At 42.7% G+C, this 25,032-nt stretch overlaps 2 protein-coding genes across 3 annotated transcripts; one reads left to right on the forward strand and one right to left on the reverse strand.

Moving 5' to 3' along the window:
- Positions 1 to 3,942: 3,942 nt before the first annotated feature.
- tmem161a (transmembrane protein 161A) lies at positions 3,943 to 10,362 on the forward strand. Its single transcript, XM_056415289.1, has 11 exons — positions 3,943 to 4,026; positions 4,971 to 5,074; positions 5,494 to 5,577; positions 5,803 to 5,894; positions 6,111 to 6,267; positions 6,403 to 6,618; positions 6,715 to 6,858; positions 6,964 to 7,077; positions 7,217 to 7,391; positions 7,505 to 7,601; positions 8,446 to 10,362. Exons 1-11 carry the CDS (start codon positions 4,024 to 4,026, stop codon positions 8,748 to 8,750), a joined length of 1,491 nt encoding a protein of 496 aa, XP_056271264.1. The 5' UTR covers positions 3,943 to 4,023; the 3' UTR covers positions 8,751 to 10,362.
- Positions 10,363 to 12,209: 1,847 nt separating this feature from the next.
- mef2b (myocyte enhancer factor 2b) lies at positions 12,210 to 24,039 on the reverse strand. Of its 2 annotated transcripts, XM_056414853.1 has the most exons (10): positions 23,958 to 24,039; positions 23,779 to 23,822; positions 20,726 to 20,800; positions 17,695 to 17,898; positions 17,469 to 17,597; positions 16,486 to 16,672; positions 14,958 to 15,103; positions 14,779 to 14,845; positions 14,375 to 14,483; positions 12,210 to 13,567 (listed from the first exon to the last, which is right to left on the reverse strand). In XM_056414853.1, the coding sequence occupies exons 3-10, from the start codon at positions 20,777 to 20,779 to the stop codon at positions 13,252 to 13,254; spliced, it is 1,212 nt and encodes a 403-aa protein (XP_056270828.1). In that variant the 5' UTR covers positions 20,780 to 20,800; positions 23,779 to 23,822; positions 23,958 to 24,039; the 3' UTR covers positions 12,210 to 13,251. The 2 variants fall into 2 exon arrangements, with proteins under 2 accessions (XP_056270828.1, XP_056270829.1); XM_056414854.1 differs by lacking the exons at positions 23,779 to 23,822; positions 23,958 to 24,039 and adding an exon at positions 20,898 to 20,947.
- Positions 24,040 to 25,032: the final 993 nt, after the last annotated feature.

Below are 25,032 nucleotides of genomic sequence, written 5' to 3' on the forward strand. Positions count from 1 at the left end.
CGACTTCGTCATAGAGGAACATATGGTTTTTCTAAGAGTTATTATTATTAATCTCTCCACTGATTCGTGAACAGAGAAAAAAGTGAAATTTCACACACAACATTTTTTGTGATTTTTGAGTTTTCGTATTGGTTTATCAAGAAATGTCTCTCTAGCGCCCCCTAGAGTTTTTGTACCCAAGTTTTTTTTCGCCAATGATGGATTGACTTGAAATTTTGCATGCAGGCCCGCTTGAACCTGCTCTACAACATCGCCAATATAACCCCTAAGCTCCGCCTACTTCGATTTTCCTCCATTTTTAATTTTGTAAAACAATATTTTTCACACTTTTCTCCAAAACGCGTGTTGTTATTATTATTATTATTATTACTATTATTATTATTATTATTATTATCACAGGCATTTTTCACGGAAGACATTATGAAGTGTCACAGCAGGTGAGTAGCGCAGGTATAAACGACATCACATGAACAATAGCCCAATTCGTACACCACACACACATTCGCGAGTGCAGGGTGCATCACCTCTCCACCTTTATTCTCTCCTCCTTATAACATACAGTATATGCCTCTGCAATTAACAGTCACGAGTCTCACTGCTAAATAAATCCCTGTGACAAAGCAGATCTGGCCCTGTGTAGCTGGTTCCCACCGCTCTCCGCCGCAGTTAGCGCAGAGACAAAAAGGAAAAGAGCGGGGAAAAGGAAGGGAGCCGGGAGGTGGGAACACGGCGGCGGCGGCGGTGGGAGTCTCCTTTGACGGGGCAAACCATTGCAACATTTGCATATATTCAAATCGGGGGCCGATGAAAAGCCGTGCAAACAAAGACGAGCCAATCGGAGGGCCGCATCCCCGCTGCGGGGTCCGGAGCAGCCGCCGGTATCCCAGCAGCACCCTGGGAGAGACACAGGGAAGTGGTGTGGGAACCGAGAGGCCCCCCGAGCTGAGCGGGGGGGAGTGGGGGCCCACTTGTAGCCCGCGGGGAATTAGCATTTTATTTGTGTCCATTTTCCGCAGTAATTTCTGCCCCCGCCACTTCAGCCACAGATGGCTAACATGGCGGAGGGATGAGCCTTTGAGTCAAAGATGATGGTTATGGAACCCGGAGACACTGACTGACGGGTTTTGGGCAAATGTTCGATTTATTTCTGGACATTTTTCGATTGGCAAAATGTTGGCATTTAAAAATCAAAGGATGTGAAATGAGACAGATGTCTTTACGTTGCAAGATGTCACAAGGTCAAGAAGGTCACTGATTCATCATATCAGTCAAAACCAGAGATACAGGGACTAGGACTTGAGATTTGGACTCAAGCTGCAGTTAAGTCCCACACGGGTGACTTGACTTGGACTTGCCCCTCAACGACTTGAGACTTGACCTCTAGGTCAAAGACCGGAGACTTGACCTTGACTTGCCTCTCAGAGACTTGACCTATACAGACTTGAGACTTTACCTTGCCTCCAGCTCAAAGACCTGAGACTTAACTTGAACTTGTCAATAAAAGACTTGAGGCTTAACTTGGACTTGCCCCTCAAAGACTTGAGACTTGACCTCTAGGTTAAAGACCTTGACTTGACCTTGACTTGCCTCTCAAAGACTTGACCTATGCAAACTTGATACTTAACTTGGACTTGCCAATAAAAGACTTGAGACTTGACCTCTAGGTCAAATACCGGAGACTTGACCTGGACTTGCCTCTCAAAGACTTGACTAATGCAAACTTGATACTTAACTTGGACGTGCCAATAAAAGACTTGAGACTTGACCTCTAGGTCAAATACTGGAGACTTGACCTGGACTTGCCTCTCAAAGACTTGACCTATGCAAACATGAGACTTTACCTTGCCTCCAGCTCAAAGACTTGAGACTTGACCTTCACTTGCCTCTCACAGACTTTAGACTTGACCTCTAGGTCAAAGACCTTCCCTTCACTCTCAAAGACTTGGACGTGCCCCTCACAGACTTCAGACTTAACTTGGACTTGAACTTTTGTGCATGTCCGATCCTCCATACTTTGTATATATTATCTGTTTAGCGGCGCCAGGAGATGCAGGAGCATGCGCCTTTACTTATTTCAAGGCCAGGTGCAAAAATTAAAATCGTAATTAAACCGCGATCGCTCCATTTCCCCATCTTGCTCAGAATGTCACGAACTAATTGCCCCGGGGTACAAACATAAGCTCAACCACACAGAGTTTGATACTGAGCTGAACCCCCAAATGTACATGATCCATGTGTACCGACACACACACACACACACACACGGGCCACCGGAGAGGAGGCCGTCGCTCCGTCGCACAAAGCTCCATTTGATCGAATTCACATGCTCTCATTGAAATGTCATGCGCAAATTCACGCGGGGCAAAGGATCAGACTCCTCTGATGAGCAGAGAAGGAGGTGCCGGCAATTAGCGGAAGGTGGGGATTCGATCGACTTCTGCAGACCACCCAAACAACATGGACGCACATGCTAAACACAGATTTGAATGCGGTGAATGGGTCTTTTTTTGTTGGAAATTGTTCTTTTGGGAGGGCGTGCTGCTGGAAAACACACCCCGCACTGTTGGAGGCACGCGGGCCTCCGCTTCACAGAGGATGAGCTGACATTATAATGCATGTGCAGGCCAGTGTGTGTGTGTGTGTGTCATCCCGAGTGACCATGCACACCCCACACAGAGGATGCACACAGAGCTGTCGCCCCTTCTCAAACACCTTATGGTTGATAATAATCTGAGGCTAAGAGATCAAACAACGTAATACATCAAACATACGTTGTATACTGTTGACGACGGGCTTGAAGATAACGATGTTGGTATTGTAAAGTATTTCAAAAGGGGAAAAAATAACACTTTAGTTCATGATTAGATGAAAATCCCTGCTTCCTGTCCCTGGTGTCTGTGTGTTTTAATTCCAAAGAGTAAGAGGAGCATATCTGAGACTTTAAGCTTCACCATTTGCATAATGTTTGTTTCCATCCGGTGAAATGTTAAGATGCATGATGGCGGGAGCATGAAACACGGAGATTATCATCAGGAGGATCTCACGGAGGTGTTCAGGGTTATTGAGGAAGAACAAGGAACTAAGGCGGATAACATTTTACATTTTAATTACAGATGAGCAGTGGGAGCATGTTGAAATTAAAGCTGCTCAGCTGGATACATAAACAGGCTGCTTTATTTCTACATGTTTTTATTTATTTGGCAGATAATATGTCTTAACTTGTACTCTTCTCTGCTGAATGTTTTTACAGGCAAACTTTGTATGTGCAATAGTAAGATTGCATTTTAATAGTATTTCAAATTTCATAATAATGATGTAGCCTATAGCCTGAAGCTATATTGAATGATATGCTCATTGCAGTAGTATTAATACCTCAATGCCAATTAAAAACGTTTCAGCCTCATGCTTTCAGATACATATTGTATGGCTGTCTTTTACTGCCTTGTGTTTGAATAATGGTCAATTATTGCATCCTTTCAGGGGAATATTAAACAGAAATACAGATGCAAAATGGGTGAAGAAATACATGAAAGGAAACTTTCCATAAAAATATAGATTTATCCTTGTATCAACTCCTCTCTTCTTCCATCAAAAAAATGGCGGCTGTTAAGAGGGACGTCAACTTGTCCATTCAATGCACTCTTTTAAATATATTTTAAATGTATTTATTTAAATGTTTTTTCTGTCTATTATTTACCCCCCCCCCCCCCCCGGCATATTAGTTTATATGTATTTAAATTCATTTTTACGTTTGTTATTGATAATTGTTTTAAATGATACATGCGCAATATTAATAAAGATGTATATATATAACAACTTTTTTTTTTAAGTCTTCCAATTTACAATTTTCCGGGGAGCACTCGAAGGCAGCGCGCACTCCGCTGCTGCTACTACCAACATCCGGGACCTTCAGCTGTTTCTGCTGCCAGTTGGTTCAGCTGTCCAGACTTTTCCCTGCATGTGGAGGAGCTCTCGTCGGCACCTTTTTCTGGTCCTAACCGCGCCGTTCTTTCCGGGGAAGAGATGGTAAGCGAACCGGAGACACGCCGGTACGCAAGAGGCGGCGTCACCGGCGCCAACTGCCGGTTGTAAAACTCGTTTTTGGGGCTGTTTTCATTAACTCGAGCTGGCGTGCTAACGCTAGCTCGCTAAGCTAACGTGTGCAGCGCAGCAGCGCTGACAGGTGGCGAAGTTAAACTAAATTTAGCACGTTAGGCATTTGCTAAACTTTCATTCATTCGACAGGAGCTTTCGACATGCATTGTTTGAATCTTTTTTTATTTATGCTAGCTGTTTTAGCACGACATGCGTGTGTCCTGACTTCAACCTTAGCTTGTGACGTGTGGAGGAACTCACCTTGTAGTTTGGCACAAAAAAAAAGTGGCCTGATCTTGGAGCTTTCTTGGGGGTCTTTTCTGCCGAGTCAGCGTGAAATACGACCTTAACCCTCCTGTTACCTTCAAATGTACTGACATATTTTACCCGTGGGGTCAATTTGACCCCAGCAATTAAAACCTTCAGAAAATTATTAGAATTAATATTGTTTCCCAAGTTTAAGTGTCACTTTATGTTTGTTTGTTGACTACCTAAATAGCCCTTTAAAGAAATAAAAAAGTTGATATTTCTTATATGTTTTACACCTGGGGTCAAATTTACAAATGTATAAGTTGTGTACAGGACATTGAAAACATATCATGGGAATTGTATGTTTTCCTAGTTGTCCCCAATAAATTAGGAAAAGTCATGAAATATGAAGCAATTTTTTTTATTTTAATCATTTTTTTAGAGACGTTAAGCATTGAATGGGGTCAAATTGACCCCAAAGGTAACAGGAGGGTTAACCGACTGCCACGGCTCTCATGCTCTCTGACCAGCAGCTTACTGACACACCACCTTGGTTTTCATGTATAAAAAAAAAAATACTGTGTTTTCGAGTTGGAGCTCACACTGTGTGTTCTTTCTCCCGACAGGCGCTGATGGGGATCCAGCTGGTGGTGAGCCTGCTGGCCGCCAGCATCATGCAGAGGATGGCTCCGCATTACTCCTTTGCACGCTGGCTCCTGTGCAACGGCAGGTATAAGATGACCTTTTTACAGGGTTCGTACGGTCATGGAAAACCTGGAAAAGTCATGGAATTTTAAAATTGTCATTTCCAGGCCAGGAAAAGCCATGGAAAAAACGTAAATCATAAATGTTTTGGAAAAGTCATGGAGATGTTGTTATAATCACGTGTTCATTTACGCCGAGTTTGAAATAACGAATATGTTTTTTAATGAAAGACGCACAAAATATAAGCCGGCGTACGCTCTCAATACGCAACATTTTCCTAAATTGTGCATGTTTATTCCGAGATTTCAGTTTGGTCGTGAAAATTTGGTTTAAAGTCCTGGAAATCCATTGGTCAAAATGTGTAAGAACCCTGTTTTTACAGTGACGTTATTGCGTATGCTGTGCGCTGCATATGCGATTACATACATGTGTCGCTGCTTTCAGTTTGTTCCGGTTCAGACACCCGTCGGAGGGGGAGCTGTGTGCACTGGCGGGGAAGCAGATGCCCAAACAGACCAGGAGAGACAGGTGGGAGAGAAGAGGCTGAAGATGAAGAAGTCACAACTAACTACATCGCATTTCTAGTTATTGCACTCCCAGAAATAAAGCTACAGAGTTAAGGACGCTGTCCTGTACTTCTTAAAAAGAGGCCACTTAGTTTTCTTTTTTAAAGTCAATAACGGCCGGTGTGTCTGTGTTTTCTTTGTTGCTTTTCTACCATGTTTATGAGTCTTTTTTTGGTTGATTTTCTAGGAGACAGAACGGGGAGAGCAAGCCTCTCACTGTGCCCAAAGACATCGACCTTCACCTGGACAAAGCTCCCGTCAACGCTCTTGACGCGCTCGGTCAGTACACACTTCTTTATCCATATCACGGTGACATTGTTCATGTACACACACACACACACACACACACGGCTCAAGCACAGCTTTTGACTTTCAATGCAGTATTTACATTGTTTCCTAGTTCCTGCTTGATAACTAATCGTGGATCATAATTTTGATTAACAGGTAAAAGATTCTGGTCCGTCTGATGTATTTTTGCCTTGTGTCTCCTTCCAGTGCTGCGCTTCTTCCTGGAGTACCAGTGGCTGATAGATTTTTCCGTCTATGCAACGGGTGTCTTCTTGTTCACTGAGGGTTACTGCAGTTTTGTGGATGCCAGCAAAGAGGTCAATCTGGGAGCCATCTGGTGCGTCCTGACTGTTGTCTTCAGTGTGTATCCTTCAGCTGTGAAGCCACTCGGATAGATCTGTGAAGAGACAGTGGCCCGATTAACTCATGGGTAAACTTTGACTGGACGAATGCTATTTTTTCCCCGCTTGGTTATTTGAATTTAACCCACGCCCCTCAGAAAGACCCTTCACACTCTGATGAGCCACTACTTCCAGTCTGAAGAGGGCGGCGAGCGCTCGGTGTGCCTCGCCTTCGGCTTCCTGTCGCTGCTCGTGGCCATGCTGGTCCTCGTGGTCAGGGAGGACTACCTGGAGTTCGGCCTGGAGTCCGGCTTTTCCAGCCTCTTCGACAACTTGGAAGTCTTTGCCAGACAGCAGGGCTACGCCGACTGGTCGTGAGTCTCCGATCCTGCGAAGACGAGTTCATTCAATACCGATTAGGCGTCGCGCGACGCATTAAGACGCCTCCTGTTGTTGTTTTGACTCTCCAGAATCCCAGTGACCAAGCTGACCGTGAAGCTCGGCCTGGCGGCCTTCTGCGCGTACATCGGCGCCCTGCTGGCCTTCCCCGGCCTGCGACTGGCTCAGACGCATCTAGACGCCGTGCAGCTGAACTCCGACCGACCGCTCATCCAGTAAGAACCGAGGGATTCGCCACGGCGACGAGCGACTCTCGACAAGTACTCCGTGTCCGAGTCAAAACATCACGTCCTCATGGATGTCCTTCACGTTTCCTGCAGGATTCTGCTGCACATCAGTTTCCTCTCTCCCGTCGTCGTGGTGATTCTGTGGGTGAAACCCATCGCGAGGGACTTCCTGGCCAACGCTCCGATGGGAAAGACCTCGATAACCATGTGAGTGCACGGTGCATGTGTTCAGATATTGAGAGGACATCTCAATTCTCAAGACGGGAACAATCGGTACTCGTGCAAGAAGTCCTCGAAGTGAGTGAGGACTTTTTTTGATGGGACTCTTTTGTTCTTTTCCTTCCAGAGTTTCCAGCGAGACCTTTGACACCGTGCGGCTGTGGATCGTCGTGGGCTCGTGTGCGCTGCGGCTGTTAGTGACTCGGTACCACCTGCAGGCCTACCTCAACCTGGCTCAGAAGTGGGTCGATCAGATGAAGAAGGAGGCGGGACGTATCGCCGCCATCGACATTCAGAGGAAGGTCAGATATATTTACTTCAGGACTTCAGCTAGGAACCTTTTTGAAGTTTTTACATGAAGAAAATGTTTACTGGGCAGTAAGAAAACTTAACTGAGAATAAATGTGTTTTTCAGGTCACTCGTATCTTTTGCTACCTGACCGTCATCACCCTCCAGTATCTGGTTCCTGTGTTTCTCATCCTCTTCTCCACGCTGGCACTGAAGGCACTGGGTGAGTAAAGAACCGCCATCATGGGCGCTGCATTAGAGGAACGTAGGATCTTCATGTGTCGGCGCTTTTATAATAAAAATATAGATTCAGAGTTGGACATTTGGTGAAATATCTTTAATTCTCTCTCTCGTGTCGAGTTAGATGAGATCAATACCTCGCTCGTATATATATATGTTAAATATTAAGTTACTCGGCTCAGCTTAGCATACACACTCTGCTGCTTCTTGCCAAAAATAGTTCACTTTATAACATCATGTACAACTTGGTTTTATTCCAGATTAAATAAATGAAACATATCATGTGGATTCATGAGTTTTAGATGTGCGACCTCCACTCAGGTGTGTTAATGCTAACCTGGATAGCTAACGATCTGCTGCTGGCTGTGGCCATATAGTTACAGGATATATAAATAAGAGTGTTTCAAGCAAATTTCCCATGTTTATTTATGTCACGGTGAAACATTTACATATTACATATTAGACACATCATTTGTAAATGTAATATTGTAGTCCATATTCATAGTATTTACATCTTATCCTGTCTCCTACCTCATCTCTAACTTCATAACCTCTACTGCCACCTTCACCTGCACTTCACACATCTATGTCACATCTGCACTTTTATCTCTATTATATTACCATTTGCACATACTCTGCACTCTTCTGCTTTGCACTTCTGGTTAGATGCTAACTGCATTTCGTTGCACCAGTACTTGTTCTTTGTGTCATGACAATAAAGTTGAATCTAATCTAAACGTCACAAGAAATGGTTTCTTTCGGCGACCGACTTCCTTTCTTTTTTCTCCCCAAATCTAACGGCTGCCTGTTCTCCATCGGCCTCGTAGGGAACTTCTCCTGGGTCCCCGGGGTGGAGCAGCCCCCCGGGGTGACGCCGGCGCTGGTGCTGCCCACCGTGGCGCCCGTGCTGCCCGGCGGTTTCGACGAAGACGAGGAGGGGATGGAGGACCCGGAGGAGGACATCCAGGCCACCGTGGCGCGCCTGTCGGAGGCCTTCGCCGCGCTGCGCTCCGTCCTCACGCCGCTCTTCCTGCGGGGTCTGTTCGCCTTCTTCACGTGGTGGGTGGCCGCCTGCCAGCTCATCAGCTCTCTGTTCGGCATCTACTTCCACCAGTACCTCATGCAGAACTAACCGAGGGAGACGGCGCGACAGAAACACTCGGCGGGACATTGATCCAAACGGGCAGCTACCGGCCACCTCGGTTGTGGCGGTGACGGGAGGTTTGATCACGTCTTTTTAATTTTGATGATTTCTTTTTGGGAGGATACAGGCGATGGACACTGTGTTGTTGCTTCAGGCTCGTTGTGTCAATAACACAACAGAGAGACTCGGGGTCTGTATCACAAAGTCAAACTGTTAGTCTGGCTCTCTTCGGACACCTTTTTTGTTATGGTCTGATTCGGCTACTGGTGCGTTCAAGTACAATAGTAGCTTTTACTGACGTGCAACATCAAAAGAACCACGAGAGGATTACTTCATATGACATTTGTTGTGGTGTTCAAAGGAGACATTCAGTATTCACAAGAAGCTTTATATGGCATATTTGCAGCCATACATAAGTTTAAGACTTATAAGGTATTTTTGACGTGTTCAGCAGTACTAGAAATGTAATATTTTGTCATATTATTTTTGTTGGTGTGAGGGATCCACCTTAAAAACAGCAGGTCGGCAGGTTTTTGATCCGACCCTCTGAAGTTCACCTTCTCCGGAGCCGGTTGGGCCGCGTGGCATCGGTTACCATGGTGATCTAACGGGGTTTAAAAGGGAGTCTCAAGCCCAAAGATATCCAGCTGATGTCACTTTATGATACAGACCCCCCCCCCCGCCCCACCCCACCCCACATCTTCCAGCCATTTCAACGTTAACCTTTCAGATGTATCTATGCCAATGTCTCCTGAATAGTTCTGAACAGAACACTGTCAAATGCTGCATTGTCTCATGTTTAATACATGTGTTAGTACTTCCTCCCCGTGCAGGTAAGGCGCTGTCATTTTGCGAGGGACTCTTTGTCCCCCCCAAAGGAACCGATTTCAAGAGTGCTCAATGTTTGTTTCTTCCGTCCTCTAGTTTTACCGCTGTAGCGTTTTGATTGCTGAATATTGTCGTAAAGCTCAGATCCATCGGCTAGAGATGCAGAGCTGCAGAGATGCAGAGCTTCAGAGATGCTGAGATGCAGAGCGGCTGCTTTCGTCCCCAGAGTTTCCTCCGGCGTTCCTAAGTGCCTGGGAGGTCGGGGATTTTGAGTCTGTTTTAAAATCTCCTTTCTCCCCAATCATCCGTCTTTAGAGCGAATGGAATCCGTTAGTGGATGAAATGAAGACTCCAAATCTTTTTCTGTTTCTCCCTTTTTTATTTTCAAACACTACTCGCTGGCAACTATTTTAGTTGCAGTGTCTTAATCATCAGTTTTCTGTTTTTATTGCCAACTAGTCACGTGTGTGTGTGTGCGTGCGCTTTTGCGTCGGTGGATTTTTATTTATTTATTTATGAAACGTTGCCCCTAATAACTTTGTTGTTATTTAGAAAGGATACAGATGCTTTTGTTCTGGAAAAAAATGTGTATTGTTTTGTGGCAATCTTTTGATTTTTAGATGGTATAATTGGATTTGAATGCTCTGACATCTTCGTACTGTGAACTTCTTTTTTTAGATTTCCTTTCTTTTGAATGCATGCTGTGCACATTTTTGGCTTTAACCGGAACGATTTTTGTTTGTGTGACTCAATAAACCATTTATTATTATTATTATAGTCTCATCTCCGCTTGATGTTCCCTTCGAGGAGCGTGGGACATTCTGCTGATTGAAGGGATTTCCTTTTTAAGAAGTCGCTGCTTCAATTGACAAAAGGCATCATGCATGATAATGGGGTGTCTCGCCACGGTCCTGGTCTCTGACCCCCCACACACACACACACACACACTACCCTCAACCTCCTGAGAAGTTGATTTGTAACCACTTTATAATATATCTGTCGATGCTCAACTTGGGCAACAGGAACTAGTGTCTTTCTGGAAATCCTCCAAATCCTTTTACATCCGTCAGCGAGGCCCGAAAAAAAACATTCAAAGTTTTGAGTGATTCAGGGTCCGCGAGACATTATCAAAACATTCATATCTTACATGCCAGTCGTGCGTCAACAGTTCTGGAATGTTCTCCAGCTGCCCAGGCTCTTTGGAAGTCTTAATGATTTATGGACGATATCGTCTGGACTTCCACGTCCAATCAAAAGCCTCGAAGTGTCTCTGGTTCAGGGAGGGGGCGGGCCTTCTGAGTGGAGGACTTCAACCAGTTGTTAATCTGACATCACATCTATTAGAGGTTTGAGATGCAGCATTAGGATGTGTTGTATTAGCGGTACATGTTGTCGTCATAATTAAACACTTATGTCGATAATGCATTTAAACATGTTATCAGCTTATATAACCAGTTAAAATATAGTTAGCACTTTATAATGACTTCAAGGTCAAGTATCATACTTCATAACTGCTGGGAACTCATTTGACTTGATTTTTTCTTTTATTCACTTAAAGCAAACAATGACCACTTTTTATAATGCATTATATAATGATTTATAATCACACAATAATGCATTATAAAATATCTAATGTTTTCCAACCATAGGAATGATAAATACTGTATTATGAAGCTTGACCTTTTATGATGTAAAAATTATTTATGATTAATTACTGTAGTAAAGCATTATAAAGCATAATATATATATAACTCATAAGGTAGCTCATATGCATTATTGACATTGGCGTTATTAAAAGTGTTACATAAATGTCCAAAGAAAGTCATTTTCAGTTATTGTTCGACATGATTGAGGAGTTCAGTTCCAGTTTCTCTCTGCTCCTCTGAGCCCGATGAACCGGAAGGTGACGAGGTCGACGTATCTATATAATCACATTAATTATCTGCATCTGTGCAGAGGGGCCAAGTCAGACGGGCTGTGGTTGCCATAGAAACCAGGATGTTTTGTGCATGTGTGTGTGTGTGTGTGCAGGACCCAGACGTGCCCTATACAGACTGGGACGGGCCCGGTCTCAGGGGAGCAGACCAGACATGACCCCGGTGGGAGCCTCTTGTCGTTCAGGGAGGGGAGACCAGAGTCCAGGAGTGGGAAGGCTCCATCGGGGTGGCATACTGGGAGAGTCACCGGGAGACAGCCATGTGGAAATGAGCCTTTTTTCTGTGCTTAATGTAAAAAAATAGCTATCTATTTATAGAAATATATATATTTAAAAAATATAGAGATTTCTTTTTTTTGCTGCCACCAAACCAGAGGAACAAGAATGAGCCACTTAAAAGCATGTCTTCAAATATAAATGTATATAAATATATATATTCATATCTACATATATATTTTTCTATATATTGATATTTATTTATATATAGAATATATATATAAAAATGTCTTTATATATAAATATATATCTTTTAATATATATACATATATTTGAATATATTAAGTATATATATATATATATGTATATATATATTTGATCTGTCCATGGTCAAAAGTCACATTTCTTCTTTAAAGCCAGTGGAAAATGTCCTTTTGTGGAAAATAACAAGCAGGGCAAGGCCACCGTACAAAGCAAACCGTTTTTATTTCAAAGGAATCACAACAAATGTCAAATAGAAATCTTTGTTCTGTTTAAAAAATAAAAAACCTCCACCCCCAAAAACATCAGAATACTGATCATAATGAAAAAGTTATAATTCCACAGCAGCACTTGAGTTGAGTGTGTGAGGATGTGCTGGTCTTCAGGGTGAGGACTCAATCTTTAGTTTAAATCCTAATTTTGTGAAATAAAATGCCCCCTTGTGGACAAGAGGTGGAACTTCATTCAACCCCAAATTCTGAGCACATTTGTAGAACAAAAGTTGAATTTGCAAAACTAAAAAATTAACATAAATACAGTGAAGAGTACTTTTACAGATATAATGAAAACCAAACATTCCTCAAATAAAACATTTGTTTTAATGAAAATATGAATATTTAAAGTCGTTCATTACGCGGCGACGCACACATTTTCTAAATATCATGAGACGATGTCTGTGAAGCTCAACTATGCCTACAATATCTGCAGCTCCTAAATAAAGCCCTTCAAATGATTAATATAATTTAAATCAAATGAGACCCAATAGAGACACCTGTCTTTGGCTGTTGCAGCATTTGATTGCAATGCTTGGAGAGGATATTTAAACAGTTTGGTCTTAAGTTATAGACTCACATAACTTTATTGACGGGGTAAAGTAAAAAATAAAAAAAAGAAGGAAAAATACAACTAAAGCTTAGCTTATCCACGATTTCAACCTACAGCAAATAAGCAGAAATATAACCATTTCATATTATATTGTCGTTGCCACACAGAAAACTAAACCTATCCAAACAAAAATAAAAAGTCAAGTGATGCAGAGAAAAAGATTCCCCTTCGCCCAGGAGAGACCAGCTCTGTGTGAGGAGACAAAGAGAGGCTTTCCTCTCTGGGAGGACGGGCACAAATTGACCCCATCTCGCCATCTTCTGCGTTATATATATATATATATATATGTGTGTGTGTGTGTGTGTGTGACTGGCTTCGATGATGGCTGATTGATGGTAGATGGTGTTAAGACTGCAGCATCAGCTATCTCTGCCACCCGTCACTTATCTCCAGCTGCCTGAGCGGCTGCCCTCCGTCCTCTTCGTCCTGCGGGTAGCGGGCTTTGGGAAAGTCCTTCGTCTCATTGGCCCCGAGGGCGGCGGGCGGCGTTCGGCGAGCCGAGTCGGGGTTGCTCATCGGGGAGTGCTGCCGGAGGTGGTGGAGAGGAGGGGAGACGGGCGAGGAGGACGTGTGCTCCGGAGAGCTGCGCTCCAATTTGATGCTGAGGTTGAGGGAGGGCATCTGCGGAGAGGTCGAGGAGCAAGACTGGGAGGAGAAGGAGCACCCCCCAGTGGACATCCTGGGAACAGCACGACAAGAGAGACGCTTGAACGACGTCAGTATTTATTAAGTTGGTGCAGCTTGATAACAGTTTTATGTAGTTAGACTTTTTTTTTTTAATAGGCTGGTTTGATTGGATGAGTTACACAAATCTTCTATTTAAACAAGATAAGAGAAAAATAAAAAACAGTTGAGGAACCATGAATGTGTGGCTTCATATTTAATTAAGAACATATTTGCACTCAATCATTAAGTTATTTTTTTTGTTTACATATATCTTTTCGCTTTTTTCATGTATTATGGATTTACATACTTTTTCTTTATTATATCCTGTCTCTCATTTTCTTTGTTTCTCCTTGATATTATTTATTAACTTGATTTATTTCATATTTAAATTATTATTTTATTATTATCATTAAAAATAGACATATTTAAAATGTTTGATTCATATTTTTTCTTGAATACATTCTGTTATTTATTTAATCTTTTTCTTTTGATTATAAAGATAAAAAAAAAAATATATATATATAAGAAAGAAAATATAGCGTATATATATATAAATATACATATATATATACGCTATTTTTCTGCTTCTTTTTGTATCCCATTGATCTGTCATACTCTTAACTTATTGTTTTGCATTCTGATGCTGAAAATAGTTTTTTATACAATTTTATGCATACAAAATGTTATTTTTGTTTGGCGCCTGATGTAGACGTTGCGCCGCAAGAGTGAATACAGGTGAATAAGAGTGCAGGTTCAACTTCCTGCCATAATTCCTCCTCGCAGAGGTCCTTATCCCACATATCATCCACCATCTCCTCACCCTGGGCTCATGTGCAGCCCGTTGGAGTCCTGAGGCTGTGCTTGCTGCCAGGGGTTCACTGCTCCTCGTTGTAGACTAACAGAATGATATAAACCAGACTGGCTGTACTCTGGAGAGAGAGAGAAAGATATTAAAAAGAAGAATACACAAACGAGTTTAACAAATAATCAGTGAAAGAGGGGATGGATAGTCTCCACTATGAAACGATACAGCTGGACACGTTTGAGTAAGAAGATAAACAGCTGGTTAGCGGACTGGAAACAGCTAATCTAGCTCTAAAACTAATAATCAATTAACAAGTGGAGTCTTATTTGTTGAATCTATACACTCAGGAGTTCTGTGAAGGACTATTTCTTGAATACACACAGACTCCTCTAACCCAGCCACCACTGGGGCGGACGCACCAGAGGCCCCGGGAGACGGGAGGCCGTAGCCCCCCAGGCTGTGCAGGCCCTGGTACAAGACCCCCCTCTGGGGAAGAGGGAAAGAGCAACCGTCAAACACTCGAACGTCATCGCAACGCGCCGACAACATGCGTGTAATAAGCGTGTAGGAGAATAGTGAACAGTGACCGTGAACTCACCGCGGAGCTCTGGTTGGCGCGCGGGGCCGCCATGGCCTGATTAGCGGCGTCCCCCCGCAGGTTCTCGGTGCCCATGTTCAGAGGAAGAGGAGAAGGAGGAGGGCTCTTCATCTCCAGAGCTCGGTTTAGGTTGTAGTAGCCGATGCCTAATGCAGCGACACACACACACACACAAAAGAAGAAGAAGAGAGGAGCGGGAAGTGAAAAGAGATGTGAGCTGGTTTCAGTCACGGGGGGATAATTTATTCTCTGTGATATTTCTTCCTTTCCCACCTCGCTCTGTTTCTGTGCACAAGTGTGATGAATTCAAAAAAAAATTCTGCTTTTAGGTCGTGCCCCTTGATTTGGTATCTGATCCTGAGAGGACGATGGACGACGCTTTTGCAAGTTCATGTCGATGTTTGTGATATATTATTGGTGACCTGACGGAATATCCATTTTGAACTGATCCCAAAAATCGGAGTCAGCTGTTAGAAAATCCCGAGGGAGAGGAGCGGCGTCTCAGAACAGAGAGAGCCGGGAGGAGAGGCTCGACGGGCGGGTGTGAGGCAAAAACCACAGAACTGGTTACAGCCGCTCTTCACACTGGTGGAGGGCCAGTTTCATAAAACAGACCGACCAGATGTGTGGACTGAGTTCAAAATACACAATGTATTGTCTTAAATTTTTGGTTTATTATTCAACGATCCTGTTGAGTGTGTGTGCATTTTATTTTAATGAGATTTTTTTGTGTGTTTTTAGAAAATTCTGTTTCCTGCGGAAATTGAGTTTCGCCTCTTCTGACCCTCCTGAGCTTCTGTAGCCCTGTCTTTCCTCAAAATAGTTCTCTATTGTTGAGGATAAGTAAGTTGTGGGGGGGAAATTATGTTGCACTATTTTGTTATATTCTTTATAAATGTGAATGTGGTCGATAATACGATCACAGTGTCGGTTAAAATATACATTTTGAGGCTGTTTAATTCAGCCTCTTTCGCGCCATTTATATTAAGCTAGCTACTTCCGGCCGCTCTGTTGTATATTTTCCCCGTATAAAGTCTGTTTAGCGTGTTTAGGAAGCGGATGTACAGCGAGAGAGAGACCAGAAGACAATATGTGTGTTTTAATGTTATAATTTTCGCCGCGTCTGCTGAGTCACTGTAACTCACTCACGCAGTTACTTATTTCGTCCACTTGGGGTCGCTGTTTCCCCCTTTTGTATGTCACGAGTCATGGTTTTGATAAGAATTGATATAATTTCGATTTAATGTCCTTTAACGTCCTGTCTTCCACACAATAGTAATATATTGCTGAGGGAAGCGGGTGGAGAGAGAGAGAGAGAGAGAGAGAGACCAGAAGACAATGTGTGTCTTATTGTCTTCTGCAGGAGTAAATAAATAAATGCTGGAAAAATCTTCATCTGAGTCGACTTCTTCCCTGCCATCGCTATTCACTTCTGTTATAAACACGCACACACACACACACACACACACACACAGCATGGAGGACATTAACCACAGGGAGGACGTGTGTGTCACACCGTTGCGCTCACCTGAGTGTGGAGACATGAAGGCCGTGTGGGCGAGCGGCGCCGCGGGGCCGCTGGCGGCTCTGGAGCTCAGAGACTTGAAGCCCGCGGGCCGGGGGCCCGCTGGGCCCGGCCCGGAGGAGTTGGGGAAGCCGTTCTCACAGCCAGAAGACACCAGGAACTGGGCCTCCGGTGAGAGGAGGGCCGGGGCCTGAAGAGCAGAACCCACGAGGATTAAAGGAGGAACCGCCTCATCACGTTCACGGGTTTCAATTCATTAACCATCACGGGAAGGATCAGAATCCCTGTGTGTGTGTGTATATGTGTGTGTACGTGTGCGAGTGTTTTAATGTGTGTGCTTATGTGTGTGTGTTTGTGCGTGTTTGTGCATGCATGTGTTTATGTGTGTGTTAATGTGTTTGTTAATGTGTTTGTGTGTGTCTGTTTATGTGTGTGCGTGTTTAAGTGTGTGTAATTATGTGTGTGTTAATGTGTAGGTGCATGCATGTGTTTATGTGTGTGTATGTGTTAATGTGTTTGTTAATGTGTTTGTGTGTGTCTGTTTATGTGTGTGCGTGTTTAAGTGTGTGTAATTATGTGTGTGTTAATGTGTAGGTGCATGCATGTGTTTATGTGTGTGTATGTGTTTGTGTGTGCGTGTTTATCCACGTGTTTATGTGTGCGCGTGTGTGTCTATGTGTGTGTTTATCTGTGTGTATGTGCATGCCTGTGTGTGTGTTTATGTGTGTGTGTTGTGTGTTAACGTGAATGTGTGTGTGTTTTTATGTGTGTGTGTTGTGTGTTAACGTGTATGTGCATGTGTGTGTTTATGTGTGTGTGTTGTGTGTTAACGTGTATGTGCATGTGTGTGTGTGTTTTTATGTGTGTGTGTTAACGTGTATGTGCATGTGTGCGTGTGTTTATGTGTGTGTGTTGTGTGTTAACGTGTACGTGCATGTGTGTGTGTGTGTGTGTGTGTGCGTGTGCACGTGTGTGTTGTCACTGACGTAGAAGCGCTGGCGGGCCAGCGACAGGTCCATGCCCTCCCCTCCTCCGGGGTACTTCTCCGCGGCCATCGCCTGCATGCTCTCCTCGCTGTCGAGCTCCAAGCATTCGAAACCTTTCCTGCGCAGCGTCTTGACGCAGCAACCGGAAGTGCGCGTGGAGAACCCAGAGTTAGTAGAGCGACATAACGAACGCACCCCCCCGCCCCCCCCCCCCGCGCTGCGCCACCTGCATGATGTCCGTGTTGGTGCGGCTCTCGTGCGGCTCGCTGTACTCGGTGTACTTCAGGAGCACCTTGTCCATGTCGGTGCTGGCGTACTGGAACAGGCGGTTGGTGCTGTTGAAGATGATGAGGGCGATCTCACAGTCGCACAGCACGCTCAGCTCGTACGCCTTCTTCATCAGGCCGAACTTGCGCTTGGTGAACGTCACCTAAAGAGAGAAACACGCAGAGGTGTGCGTGTGTGTGTGCGTGTGTGTGTGTGTGTGTGTGTGTGTGTGTGTGTATGTGTGTGTGTCTCGTCTCATTAAAAGGAACGAGGCAACCCTGAAGCCATCCAAAAGTCAAATATGTGGAAACATGCTTTGGCGGGTATAAATATCGCCTAAGTGTGTTGTGGTTCCCACATAATCAGCATTTTATTATTTTTCCATGTTACTAGATTAATGATTATTTAATATGTATATATAAATATATAATTTGTTTCATATTATATTTTGTATATATTTTTTAAAAGGAAAAAAACCTTCAACATTTATATATATATATATATATATTAAAAACATATATTTTAAATATATTATTTTTTAAAGAAAAAAAACCTTTGAAAAAACCTTTCATGTGGTATAATATATATTAAATATATTATTTTTTAAAGAAAAAAAACCTTTCACAATAAATAACTCTCTCTCTATATATATATAATATATATATATATATATTCTTCTTTTTTTAATGGAAAAGAAAAACACACAAATCCAAACTGTTTGCTCGCTACATTGAACAGCCTGAAATCACACGTTTTTCCCAGAAGCCTTTGCGGTCTGTCCTCAAGTCCCCCCCCCCCCCCCAAAAAACAACCCAAAATCTTATCAACCAAAACACATTCAGCCATGAAGATCAGATATGAGAAACAAATCATATTTTTTCAGCTCAGTTTAACACGTTTTTTCTTCTTCGTCCTCGTTGATCTCTTGTGTGTATGATTGATCTGTTATTCTCTTTTAATACCGATTAGCATAGATTACGAGCGTGATGTGAACATTTCTGTGTCCCAGTAATATCTGTGCATGTAACTTCTCTGTCTATATAATCTGCTTTATCGGATTCATCTTCCACCAAAACTGATAAAGAAGAAGAAGCTTTCCTCTACCGTGTACCGACCACTTCTTTATTTAGACTTTATACACATCCTCGCTCTGTGAGAGTGCTCGGTGCATTCTGTTCGTCTGGTGAAAGAGTGCCACCGCTGACCTTTTGGAATTGACAACATAAATAAATAATAAATCTCCCTTTCACCATTAGATCCTTCACATTTTGTTAAATCCACAGCAGACTTCCTGTCCCCGACGCTCGAGTCCCCCCCCCCCCCGTCGCGGCTCTGACGCCCACCTGGCCCTCGATAAGCCAGTGAGAAAATGAAGCTTTTGTAATTACTGTAACGTGCAGCTATAGCTAGACATCAAAATGTGATATTTCCTTTAACCCCTCGTGTGAAGTCCCTGCTGCATGTTGCAGGACATGCATCTGTACACATCATGTGTTACTCCATGACTTCACTCTCTGTGCAGTGACCTGCACATGGGGTTGCATCTCCTGCACGTGAATTTACAAATCTTCTATTTTACAACAATCTCTTGTTTTTAATCCCGTATGGGAACTGGATTTTATGATCGGCACGTTTGATTTGAGATTTTAAGACTTTGAAACTCTTGGAACCCCGGACTGAATCGCTGTTAATGCGACTGTAAAATATATATGTGAAACTAGAAAAAAATTAGTGATTGTGATGAAGTTCTTTATTTTCTAATGCAATTAAAAAAACAAAATGTCATCATAATCAATTCATTACAAATCAACTGATATATTGCTATTATTTTCCTTTATTCTTGATTATTTATGAAAAGCTTAAACAATTAAAAAAAATCTATCTATAAATATTAGAATATCATGAAAAAGTATAAAAGTAGTATAATTGGGTATTAAAACTCTTGACAGATTAATTAAAACACCTGAGCCGGTTTCTGGTTTCAGCCTGGATAAAATCTTTAAACTAAATCTTTTTTTAAATTTTTTTTACTTGGTCTAAAGGAAATATAAGATTTTATTTTATGCTGTTTATATTTTTTTGGAATATAAAAGCCATAATCAGCTTGCAAAATTAATAAAGATTTGTTGTATTGAATCCAGAATGCATTGAATCTTTTTTATTTAAATACAGAAATATATATGTGCTGTATATATGTTCTGATTTATTGCATGAATCAAGGAAAAAATTCATGACACTGGAGATATAAACTTATGATCACATATTCATCCTTCTCAGTACGTTTTGCATTCAGAAATCACACGATATGATATAAACGTAGGACAATAACGTTTCAGTGTAAAACTAAATTTTAAGAAAAACAAACTACACGATAAGAAGTTGTGCTATTTATACATACATGGCGCGTTCTTCATATTGTGACAATTTCATGTGCCCCTCTCAGTCGATTCGTGGTTCTTAACCTTTTTTCACTAAAATATTTATATATATATTTTTGACCAGTGCAGAGCATTTTAGGACGAATAAAAAAATGTAATACGCAGCATTTTGCATATATAAAATTCATTTTATTGAATATTTATAAAATAACTATTTTCAAAGGCTTTTTTAATGGATGCTGATTTTAAATATAATATATAATATATATAATATATATTTATATATTATATATATAATTAGATATTTAATATTTATATATTATATTTATCTATTATATCTATATATATATATATTTCAAACAAATCTCACGTACCCCTCAGAGGGCAGTTTTTATGACTTATTTACATGGAAATATGAGCACACTTCAGGTAAACAACATGTGTGTAGAAATTCAGATTTACAGAGTTGTCGATTAAAATCAAACTGCTCGAGTTAGTCGACTAAGAATGAACTTGCATCATATTTAGATGTATTGTAACCCCTGTATCATACGTCCAGATTATTGCTGAGGTAAACATGCAGAGAATAAATACATGTGAGATCTTGCTCACCTGTCGGTTCCTCTGGTCCAGAATCCGAGATATTTGTATTTTCTTCCTTCCCATTTTTCTCTTCTGTCTGACACTCTGTGAAAACACAAAATAACAAAGTTACACAAGTGAATATGTTTTAGTTCTTTGGCTACACACTGCAGTGATCACCCGAATGTGAGATTAAAAACACCTTTATTAAGCAAAACGTGTCACATCTAGTTTTCTCAGAGGTCGCCGACTTGTGAAGATTCAATAACACTCCTCTGACATTCTGGTGGGAAAAATTAAAAAAAGTCATCCGTGAGGTTGAAATGACTCGAGTCTCTTGTCCTCCTCGGCGAGGAGGGGGGGGGGGGGGTATTTATTTTTACCGCCATGAGGCAGTGCGGTCTAAAGTTAGGGCCGGCAGGTCCACGCAGTCTGACACCCCCACAGTCTGGGTCACCCCCGGGCCGGCAGAGGCTCTCGGTGCTCGGCTGCACCGCATGCCCCCCCCCCCCCCCCGAGGGACTGGGAGGTTATAAATACAGCCGGTAAGCTCGGCTACAGCTACAAACCAGACGGTAGAGGAGGAAAAACGGTGCGTAAGAAAAAGCCACACAAAAAGATGGCCGAAAGCTAAAAAGCCACCCACTCCTCTTTCATGCACAGCCAGGAGGAAGACGAAGGAGGAGAAGACGAAGGAGGAGAAGAAGAAGTAGAAGAAGAAGAAGAAGAAGAAGAAGAATGAGAAGAAATAGATGGATGGTGGTCATCTTGAGAATGTTTTTGTTTTTTGTTCTAGAAAAATAAAAAGCGTATCGAGCTCTCGACACTAAGAGAGAAGAACATGCTAAAGATGCATCATGGGTGACACCACACACACACACACACGCACACACACACACACCCACACACGCACACACACACACACACACACACACACGCTGCATGGCGGTTCCCTCCACGTTGGGCGGCGTTTCCTCTCCAGATCTGGTTTTCCCCTCACTACTGGACCCGTGTTGGACGTCTCTATTTTTAGTCCTCCTGATGGATCCGGCTCCCATGTTCCCACGGCCCCTCAAGGGCCCCGCCGTCCCTCAACGTGAGCTCGGCACACACATGGCATCCGGGGGCATTTTTTTTCCCCGGAGGAATCCAACCATCGTGACCTTATAAGGTCATGAGACTGGATGAGACGCACACCTCGCCGACGAAGCCGCAAAAGGGCCACAAACCCCCCGTGTTGGCGTGAGGAACTCGCACCTCCAGCCACAGCGCCGAGTCAGCGCTCTGAGGCCGAGGGCCTCCATCGCGCCGTCTATCCTCACGTCAAAGACGAGAGAGGGAAGTGGGACGTGCGACCAGGCCAGGCAGATCTTCATCTCCGGGGTTACACGGAACGTTCCTCTCCGATATATAAAAACCCCAAAACACACAACCGGCTGGGTAGACGTAGCTCCGCCTCCAGCAGCAGGGCGTGGAGCCGGCTGGAGGAGCCCATGTGGTTTTCGTAGGTCTGTCGAGACGGAGCGGGAAAAGGCCGCGCTTCACGCATCAGATATCCCCACACACACACACACACACTTCTTCATCCGCCTGTGACCTTTGGAGGTCGGCGCTGAGAAAACGTGCAAAATAAAATGTCTTTTTTCTGTCTTTCTTTTACCATTCAGCGAGAAAAAAAATACAGCGGAGAGATGTGAATCTGAAACAAACTCAGTGTGTGGCTTCCCCCCCCCCCCCCCCCCCCCCCAAGACGATGCTTCTTCCCAGAGGCGACGCACGTGGCAACAACTCTGACGTACCCGGGGAGCTTGTGGCCCAATCACCGGAGACCTCGCCGGGACAACGGGAACAAACGATAGAACGCTCGTGATCGTCGCCAGAGAGAAGATCTTTTTAATCATTTAAAAAGCTTGAATCAGTTTAAATGAATATGTTTCCCTGAAATAAGGCCATAAACCAACGAAGAAGTCCAGACCGTAAAGTTATGACGGCGGAGGCCAAAGATGGTGACAACGACTGTGACGTATTGAAAGAGGAAGGTGTAACTCGTCTTCTCTTACCGAGGTTTTTGTTCATTTTTTTAGCATCAATATAACAGGTTAAATGAGTGTGTGTGTGTGTGTGTGTGTGTGTGTGTGTGTGTGTGTGTGTGTGTCAGTTTGTGGGGTTCACCAGGCCTTTGCAGAGTAATGGTGAGGAAATATTTGTCTAATTTTAACGGCGGATAATTGAATTGTCTCGATATCGCCATATGCAATATAGAGATGTGATCTTTCCATAAATAGAGAGAGAGAAACTAGTTTCTGACTTTAAAGGAAGTCGTTCCTGTGAAGATGAGACACCGCTTAATACCGACGGGAGGAAACTTCTCCTCCACTTCTTCTTCTTCTTCTTCTTCTTCTTCTTCAATTCAGTTTATTTGTATAGCCCAATTTCACAAATTACAAATTTGTCTCGGAGTGCTTTACAATCTGTACACATAGACATCCCTGCCCCAAAACCTCACATCGGACCAGGAAAAACTCCCAAATAACCCTTCAGGTCTCTTTTCAACATGCGGCACGTCGTTATGAATTTGTGTTATCTCTATTAATCTCACGAGCGGTGCACACGGCGCGCGAGCCACAGCAGGGATGCGGTGTGAAGATGTAACAGGTTGAAAGATGGAGAGAGGGAGAGAGAGAGAGAGAGAGAGAGAGAGAGAGAGAGGGAGAGAGAGTCATGTGTCTAAATCCGATCGAATCATTTTGTTGACGCCATTCGACGCTAAAAATAAAAACAACGTTTTTTCTCTCTTTAAAAAATAATAATACACAGCTTGAAATAATGTGAGCGCGTAATTAGCCCTAATGACTTGTGACGTCATCACAAATAGAGCGTTTAAGAATAGCCCGCCTGTCGCCGAGTTGCCAAGCATCCCTGTCTAATATAGCCTCTTCTATCGGCTGCGTTCAAAGACAACGTGTACTTTACACGCACGCTGTGGCTCTTAAAAGCGTCCGCACAGAAAGCATCAAGAACGCAGATACAACAATAACAACAACAACAACAAGAAAACAGCAACAACACATATATAACCTCACCTGCTGCCTGCTGGTCTAACTCTCTGGACGGAGTTTTTCAGCCGCTGGATCGAGAGCAAACAAACAGGAAATAAAAAGATAAATACAATAAAAAAAACACGCGCACACACACACCGATGTCTCGCTGAAGGCTCGCCTGGTGTGGTTCTGGTGTCTGGTGTAAATAAATATATATTCACCTGGTGCGACACCGGGCGGATGGCTGAGAGTCCGGAGGCTGCTTCCCAACAGCCGCCTCTCTGGCTCCGTCATCACGCCTCCTCCTCGGCCGGGCCATTGGACGAGCTCCCACGCCTCCCATCCGCCTTCAAACGCACCACACACACACTTTCTTTATTATTATGTAGGCTATTATCTGTGTGTGTGTAAAAAGATCACCAACCATTGTGTTGGATGGTGTCCCGAGGAGAGTTATTTTAAGTTAATTTTATTGAAGTATTAAGTCTATTTCTGCGCATAATGAGAAACTATAATGAGAAACCTTCTCAATGTTTTGACTTGGTATCGCCAAATAATGAATAAGTATCTCAAATAATCATTTTGTGTCTCAAAATAATGAGAAACTTTAATAATATCTTGACTTTATATCTCAAAATAATGACTTAGTATCTCAAAAGTTGTTTTTCTCTTCCAGTATAGAGAGTTATATATTGATTTTGTAGAAATACCAAATCTATTTCTGCTCGTAATCTCAAAATAATGAGAAACGTTCTCAATATTTCGACTTGGTATCGCCAAATAATGACAAAGTATAAAAGTGATGACTTTGTACCACAGAATAATAATGTTCGATCTCAAAATAATGAAAAAATAGAATAATATCTTGACTTAGCATCTAAAAAATACTGACTTATAAAGCCCGAACAGGTTAGCATCTCAAATAATGAGACATTTCCTCAATATATTGACTTTGTATCTCAAAATAAATATTTGGTACCTCAAAATGACGAGACACTTTCTCAGTATTTTTGACATATATCTCAAAATAATGCATTAGTAGCTCAGAAAAATCAGCTAGTGTCTCAAGATAATGACTTAGTACCTCAAAATAATGAGACACTTTCTCAATGGCTTGACTTAGAATCTCAAAATATTGAATTAGTATGCCGGAATATTGAATTTGCGTCTCAATTAATGAGAAACCTTCTTATTTTGACATATATATCTCATAATGCATCAGAAAAAATCGGTTATAATGACATAATGAGAACCGTTCTCAATATCTTGACTTAATTGTGAATTAATAGATTCAAT

The sequence above is a fragment of the Pseudoliparis swirei genome, chromosome 5 (genome assembly GCF_029220125.1).
Source record: "Pseudoliparis swirei isolate HS2019 ecotype Mariana Trench chromosome 5, NWPU_hadal_v1, whole genome shotgun sequence".
Lineage (NCBI taxonomy): Eukaryota > Metazoa > Chordata > Actinopteri > Perciformes > Liparidae > Pseudoliparis > Pseudoliparis swirei.